At 40.8% G+C, this 8,272-nt stretch overlaps 1 protein-coding gene across 3 annotated transcripts in view; it reads left to right on the top strand.

The window, feature by feature from the left end:
- Positions 1 to 8,056, top strand: part of ccdc22 (coiled-coil domain containing 22) — a 30,471-nt gene extending 22,415 nt beyond the window's left edge. For all 3 annotated transcript variants that reach the window (XM_036008524.1, XM_036008523.1, XM_036008525.1), the window contains exons 11-16: positions 1,717 to 1,818; positions 1,966 to 2,073; positions 3,987 to 4,082; positions 5,440 to 5,499; positions 5,610 to 5,684; positions 7,315 to 8,056. In XM_036008524.1, the coding sequence (XP_035864417.1) occupies positions 1,717 to 1,818; positions 1,966 to 2,073; positions 3,987 to 4,082; positions 5,440 to 5,499; positions 5,610 to 5,684; positions 7,315 to 7,428 (555 nt within the window). In that variant the 3' untranslated portion in view covers positions 7,429 to 8,056. The remainder of the gene's footprint in view (positions 1 to 1,716; positions 1,819 to 1,965; positions 2,074 to 3,986; positions 4,083 to 5,439; positions 5,500 to 5,609; positions 5,685 to 7,314) is intronic.
- The last annotated feature ends 216 nt before the right edge of the window (positions 8,057 to 8,272 follow it).

The following is an 8,272-nucleotide window of genomic DNA, read 5'->3' as shown; positions in this document are numbered from 1 at the left end:
CGTTTCTATTTTCGAGTGATTTTATTTTTTGTTAATTTAATAATAAATAATAAAATTTAATTATAATTTTTTTATGAAATAGAATATGAAAATCAAAGCATATTTTTTAAATATCTCTCATCCCCTTTTGACCAGGAAAAGGAAAAAACGCAGCGTATTTCAATTTCAAATTTTGTATTTTAAAACGAAAATCAAATAATCATTTGTTTTTTTTTAGTGCTGTCAGTTGTCAATAACGCAAACGCGTTATTAACGGCGTTAACGCAAACCCATTTTAATGCCGTCAATTTTTTTAGCGCGAGATTAATGTTTTTTTTAGCCTAGCAAACTTTGTAGTTTTTTTTCACATGCTGTTGCAACAACTACTAACATTAGAAAAACTACAACACCACACCGGATCTAGCTAGACCGGAAACTAAACAGGCACACCGCACACACTATTTTGGGCTCGCGAGCCGGCCGAAGAGTAGTAGGCTAACGTTACGTTTTGAGTGGATGGCGAGCGCGAGACGCTGAAATGGATGCCAATAAGATTCTGAATGGAAAGTTTACTTTTAAAAAGTTGCCAAATGGTTCCATTGACAAGACCAAAGTGATCTGTGTGTTTTGTCGTTGTGAACTGAGCTATCATCACAGCACGTCCAGTCTGAAATACCACTTGATGACCGAGCACACAGCTGATGGCCGAGCACACAGCTGATGGCCGAGCACACAGCTGATGGCAATTCTCCGCCCCCTCGTCAAAGCCAGGCGACAATGGATGACTTCAGACAGAAGCACATTTGCACAAAGCAAGGCGATCCACTTTTCCATGTTGATAAGAGCATTAAAATGAGAAAAAATAATGAGACAAAAAGAAATCTAGGGACATTTAGAACAGATAAAAATGTGTGATTAATTGCGAGTTAACTATGACATTAATGCGATTAATCGCGATTAAATATTTTAATCGTTTGACAGCACTAGTTTTTTTGTTTTTTAATACCTGTTTATGAAATGAAAATCGAATGACCAAAAGATACACCGACCCTCCGATAATAGCTGACAGTAGATTGACGTTTTCACAGCGTTGGGCCGGCTCCAAAAAACTGAAGAGACAACAACGATCCCAAAGCTAAAGCGCTCCGTCTCGCCTGTGAATCACACAGTCCTACACCGTGTGTGTGTGTGTGTGTGTGTGTGTGTGTGCAGTTAAGATACTTTCCACGACACATCCGCTCAGCGAGCAGTCCGCATACGTTACACTTTAATAGTAGCCAAAGCCTTACATTTAAAATTTCAAAAAACACAAAAGTATGCAAAGTATAGTGTATAGTTTACAAAGTATTACATTTTTTTTTGCCCTTTCGTAGGCTTAACTAAATGCAGTAACATCATATATAAATATTTTTTTGTGGGTTACTTTTAAATTTACTTTATTTAGTATTTTTCGGGTCATAGCATTAGAAAGCAAAAAGATTTTACATTTATTTTATGTGTTTAGAGTACAAACACACTCCACAAAATGTTTTAATAAATTGAAGTAGAGTTACTCTGTAAATAAATATTTTCTTAGACTTAAAATCCACACTTATTTTTCAATTTATGGCCCTAAAATTAGCATTACATTTAATCTTAGGTGTTATTAAAGGGTCTTTTAAAAGTCTTAAATTAAACCTGGAGACCCCTGAGGGTTCCCTGTTTTTGATTCTGAACATTTGCTTCCGTTTTCCTCAGCTGGAGTCGTCCAGAAAGCTGTCCGAAATCAAGTCTCTGCATGACAAAATCCGTGTGTCTACGGAGGAGGCCAAGAAGAAGGAAGAAATCTACAAACAACTGGTAACGGACTGAGTTTACTTTTCTTTTGAATGCTGACAAAAGACACGGTAACACGCGTCATGTTGACGCAGTTTTTTGTTTGGAAGATAATTGTCTTGTACATGCGTGTTTGACCGTTTGTATTGTGCCTGTTCTTTCCCGACGTAGGTAACGGAGTTAGAAAATCTTCCTCAGGACGTGTCTCGGTCAGCGTACACTCAGAGGATTCTAGAGATCGTCAGCAACATCAAGAAACAGAAGGAGGAAATTACAAAGGTACATTCAAAAGCAAATTATAAGACAAAACTGGAAATAACTAATACATAGGGCTGGAACTGAATATTTCAATATTCGTTCAGTGGGTAGGTAAGTACAACTATGTGTTTAATGGTGTGATCATTTCAGCTGGACTTGTAGATCAGATTTCATAAACTACATGTGATTTGTATGCAAAAATCTTAATGTGTAAAGTAACTAAAGCTGTCAGATTAAAGTACAATATTTCTCTCTGAAATGTAGCGAAGTAGAAAGTGGCATGAAAAGAAAAGACTCAAGTAAAGTACAAGTACCTCAACATTTGTACTTAAGTAAATGTACTTAGTTACATTCCACCATTGTCACTGACACACACAAACACTATTCACATCGACGTTTCCGAGATCGTTCAGGTGCCGGCGGCTGTCATTTCAGCCGGATGTCCGTCCCCTTCCTCTGTCTCTGTGTTGGCGTTCTAACCTCCGGTAGATTTGTGAGGACTATGGTTAACTGCTCCTCAGATCTCTGCAGGGTAAATCCAGACAGCTAGCTAGACTATCTGTCCTGAGTTTTCTGTTGCACGACTAAAACTACTTTTGAACGTACACGTTCCACCAAAACAAGTTCCTTCCCGAGGCTATTTAGCAGAGGCACCGTGGCTCTGTCCAGCGCTTAGCGCCGCCCAAGATGATTGTGATTGGTTTAAAGAAGTGCCAGTAAACCAGAGCACGTTTTTCTCCCATCCCAGAATGCTGTGTGGACTAGCCAGACCCTCCTTCGCAGTGCTGTAGAGGAGGGTCTGGCAATGCGAGACTACACAAACGCCAACTGTACCTTCACTTTAAGGAAACCTAACCGACAGCTGTTCTCTACAAGCCTGGGTTTCAAGTTGTAACATGAAAGGGGGTCACGGTCTTTCCATGCTCACATTACTGGAGCCTTTTGCACACAAGCCCTACGCAATGAGTTTGTGTTACACCGTCTAGAGTGCGGCTCGGGAGCATACACCTGTTTCTGTCCATGTGTCTGTCTGGAGACGCTGCTGAAGCTGTGTGGCTGGCAGAAAGACACACACATTATATTTTTACTAAAAGAACCTAAACAGCCTAATTGGTATTAGAAATAGGCCGACCAATAGACTAGCACCTACTTCCTTTTTTATGGTATGTAAGGTTACAACTATAAGTTCATTAACGAATGTGATTTAGGATGCCAAGAAAGCGTTTGATAGGTTGGAATGGGACTATCTTTGGGCTACTGTGGATACATTTGGGCTAGGTGCACAATTCATCAGTATGGTAAAAATGTTATATGTAAATCCCTCGGCAATGGTCAACACTGGCAATTTTTGCTCTGCCCAGTTCCCAGTGTCTAGGGGAACTCGTCAGGGCTGCCCTCTTTCGTCCCTACTATTTGCCCTCTCCCTCGAACCACTGGCTCAGAAAATCCGACAACATCCCATCACATTTTGTAATTAACCAGATGCCCAAACCACCTCAACTGGCGAGAGGGGGTTGTCTTATATTTTCGTGTCGATATGGTATGCGCTGTTATCAGCTGTAACATCCCCCTCATCAGTAGGGCTGGGTCCAAAGTCGATACTTTTTAGGCACCGACAGAATTGCCTCCAAAGTATCGAGTATCGAAAAATGCCTCGTCAGTCAGTACCCAATTTTAATACCTAAGGATTAAATCTCATCAGCGTCAGTGAGCCAATCAGCACGCAGCATGCTTCTACCAAGATCTGTTAATGTCTGTGATTGGCTGTCTAACGTTACACGTCGTAGAGACACGTAACACAGAGACAGGCTTTATATAGTAGGAGCTGATAAACACAAAAATAAATTTGTGCCGTAATGTTGAAGTCGCGGTATTGATTATTGTTGGATGATAGCCAGCCCTACTCACCAACACTGTGTTCACTTTCTCTGCAGATTCTGTCCGACACCAAGGAGCTCCAGAAAGAGATCAACAGTCTGACAGGAAAACTGGACCGGACCTTCGCTGTGACTGATGAGCTGGTCTTCAAGGTAGCAGAGCTTTTTGTTTTGCATCAGTTCTCCTGTTACATTCAGTTTAGGAAGAACATATGCAATAATGCTGTTCAATATCGCAATAACGTTTAGGGCTGCAACTAACGATTATTTTCATAGTCGATTAATCTGTCGATTATTTTCTCGATTAATCGATTAGTTGTTTGATCTATAAAAATGTCAAAACATGGTGAAAAATGTGGATCAGTGTTTCCCAAAGCCTAAGAGGACGTCCTCAAATGTCTTGTTTTGTCCACAGCTCAAAAGATATTCAGTTTACGGTCACAGAGGAGAGAAGAAACTAGAAGATATTCACATTTAACAAGCTGGAATCAGAGAAATCTGATTTTTTTTTTTATAAAAAATGACTCAAACGATTAATCGATTATCAAAATAGTTGGTGATTAATTTAATAGTTGACAACTAATCGATTAATCGTTGCACCTCTAATAAAGTTATAACTTGCGATAAATAAACAGAAAAAGTAAAGTTTACTCAGTTCTGCTGCTTTCAGTATTCTGCTAACATACCAGTCCCTCCAGAAAAACGTGATTATGCGATCGCATAATTCAATGCATAATCAGCCAAAGTCCGCATGTTTATGCGGGGGCCTCATTTCTTTCAAATACGCCGCACTTTCGCCACATAAATTGCCGATTTCCGCGCAAAATATGCGGGGCTTGCATGATTTCATAATCCCCACATTTTTGTTGCAAAAAAAGTCACATATATCTTAGCAGAAAGTTGAAAAATGTTGCATTTACTTCACACAAGAGCAGCTATTTTACCCTGTTGCCATGGGAATGTTATGAAGTGGAGTAATTACGCGACGTGAACATCATCGAAAAGCTGCAAACCCCGCGATGAAGCCATGATGAAACCACAGTTTTTGCAAGTTCCCGTAATTTCATCGCATAAAATTGCATAAATATCCCGCATATTCCATCGCATTTTTTAAGAAAACGTGCCGCATAATCAAGGATTTTTGCCCGCAACAATCACAAAAAAACTCCACATTTTTCTGGAGGGACTGACATACAACAAATTGCTTGTTGAATTTAAAATAAATGAAAGGAAATCATTGCACTTTTTTTATTGAATAAATTGAACATTGAATTGAATATAAAGGGCTGCACTAAAAAAAGTGACAGATACATTTTAAAGTGCAATTTTCTTTTGATATTTTCTTTCAAATAACACAAAAAAATCTTTGAGTGCCTTTCGCAATATGTCGCAACTCTCCAGAACCAGTACATATGCTCTTTAATCCTGAGGATGTTTTCAATATATATACACACGTGTGTTTCTGGACAAACTAATTTTTCATCTTTTTATGTATTTTTGTCATTTGAAGGACGCCAAAAAAGACGAATCCGTCCGCAAATCCTACAAGTACCTGGCTGCCCTGCATGAAGTACGTCATCACGTTTTGTCTCCACTACGTTTTGAAGATTTCATCTTCTCCGTTTGCTCTTATCAGTGAATGTGTAACACGTCATCTCTCCATCTCGCATTCTTCCGTAGAACTGTAATCAGTTGATCCAAACCATCGAAGACACCGGAACAATCCTGAGAGAGATTCGAGATCTAGAGGAGCAGGTAAGATTAGCAGTTTAAGTAATGCAATATGATCGTCACATCATACACAGTCTAGTACGTTGAAATGTGTCTTTGTGAGCAGAGAAGTGATCGGTTCTGTGAAAACTATGAAGGTAGAAAACCTGCGGTAACCAGGCCTGCAACTAACGATTATTTTCATGTGTAGATTATTTTCTGGATGAATGGATAAGTAGTTTGGTCTCTAAAATGTCAGAAAATGGTGAAAAATGTGGATCAGTGTTTCCCCAAAAAGCCCAAGATGACGTCCTCAAATATCTTGTTTTGTCCACAACTCAAAGATATTCAGTTTACTGTCACAGAGGAGAGAAGAAACTAGAACAATATTCACATTTAACAAGCTGACATCAGAGAATGTTTGACTTCTCTTTTTACACCAAACACTTCTCTCTGTACTGGGTACAAAGAAATTGTATTGACGTGTATTTCCCATCCTCTCAAAGTATTCTTTTAAAATGCAGCAGCACATTCAGAGATTTACACATAACGGTCTTAAAAAGTCTTAAATGTGGTTTAGTGAAACCTGCAGAAACCCTGTTTACAGTTCAATTAAAGGAACAGGCCGACTTATTGGGACTTTGTCTTATTCACCATATCCCCCAGAGTTAGATAAGTCGTTATATAACCTTCTCATCTCCGTGCGTGTCGTAACTCTGTCTGACGCACCCACAGCTAGCTTAGCTTAGCACAGATCCTGGAGGTAACCGGCTCCATCTAGCCTAGCTTAGCACAGATCCTGGAGGTAACCGGCTCCATCTAGCCTAGCTTAGCACAGATCCTGGAGGTAACCGGCTCCATCTAGCCTAGCTTAGCACAGATCCTGGAGGTAACCGGCTCCATCTAGCCTACTGCTCCCAATAAGTGACAAAATAATGCCAACATGTTCCTATTTACATGTTGTGATTTGTAGAGTCACAGCGTGTACAAATAACAAGGTCACATGACACACAGCCATCTTCTAACCGTATACATACTGGGAACTATATTCTCAGAAAGGCGAAGCACTGCTACTTCTGCTAGGCGGAGTGATTTGCTTGCAGCACCTGAGAAGCGCTGTATTGAGGAGCAGAGAGTAGCAGTGCTTCGCCTTCTGAGAATATAGTTCCCAGTATGTATACGGTTAGAAGATGGCTGTGTGTCATGTGACCTTGTTATTTGTACACGCTGTGACTCTACAAATCACAACATGTAAATAGGAAAATGTTGGCGTTATTTTGTCACTTATTGGGAGCAGTAGGCTAGATGGAGCCGGTTACCTCCAGGATCTGGGCTAAGCTAGGCTAGATGGAGCCGGTTACCTCCAGGATCTGTGCTAAGCTAGGCTAGATGGAGCCGGTTACCTCCAGGATCTGTGCTAAGCTACGCTAGATGGAGCCAGTTACCTCCAGGATCTGTGCTAAGCTAGGCTAGATGGAGCCAGTTACCTCCAGGATCTGTGCTAAGCTAGGCTAGCGGTCGGGGCGTCAGACAGAGTTACGACACACACGGAGATCAGAAGGGTACGTATGGACTTATCTAACTCTGGGGGATATGGGGAATAAGACAAAGTCCCGATAAGTCGGCGTGTTCCTTTAAGAACATTTCTTTAATGGCGTCTTGAATTTCCCCACAGATCGAGACAGAGAACAGTAGTAAGACTGTGGCGAACCTTGAGAGGATTCTGGATGACTACAAGGCTATCCGACAGGAGAACTCGGCACTCGCTGCCAAAGTCCGAGAAGGCTGAAGGAAGCCCCGTTCCGCTCCGCTCTGCTTGCCGAGGCAAAGGTTGTGGTAAAAAAAAAAAAAAAAAAACCTGGAGCCATACAAACCTGAACGGGACTAAAACAGCACTCCAGTTTTCACGCTGAAGAGACTTTAGAAAGGGCGAGCTGATTTTTTTTTTTTGAACCCAGAACTAACCTGGCATTTTAATGCACAATTTGTACGGATGGACGAAGATGACAATTAGTGTTTAATTTTCAAACTGATTTCTGTGGCTAGACGTGCTCTCTGAGGGTCCATGCACTGGTTAGAAATCTCTGTCTCCGAATGAAACACAACAGTGGACAGCCGAGTGTGCTGTCAGACCTGTTACGGTTGGAAATGTAAAGTCATTCATGGTGATGTACAAAAAAAAAATGTTTTCATAAGGTATCTTGGATAACATCAAATCTTTGACTGGGAATTTTTAATACAGGAGTTGTTCCACCATTTTCAGACGTTAGCAGTTCTTCGTTCTTATATTCAAACTGAATATGTTGAGTGAATGGCATTTGAATGTAGTCCCATTAATAATGCTGTTCAGCCCAATCAGCAGAGTATTGTTGTACATACAGTATGGTACCACCTTGAATAAAGATGCCTTACAAACTTGAAGAGCAGCTCTTGTAATCTTTATCAAGACGCTGGTCTTTAAAAATTAATATCTTTTGCTACTTTTACCAGCTCTCATTCTCCCTGCTCTGGCGTTTCCCCCTCTCATTCCCCCGGCTCTGACGTTTCCCCCTCTCATTCCCCCTGCTCTGACGTTTCCCCCTCCCATTCCTCCTGCTCTGGCGTGTCCCCCTCTCATTCCCCCTGCTCTGACG

This window comes from Sander lucioperca, chromosome 12 (genome assembly GCF_008315115.2).
Source record: "Sander lucioperca isolate FBNREF2018 chromosome 12, SLUC_FBN_1.2, whole genome shotgun sequence".
NCBI lineage: Eukaryota > Metazoa > Chordata > Actinopteri > Perciformes > Percidae > Sander > Sander lucioperca.
The sequence above is the reverse complement of the archived record's forward strand: the minus strand, read 5'-3'. Positions and strand labels throughout refer to the sequence as shown.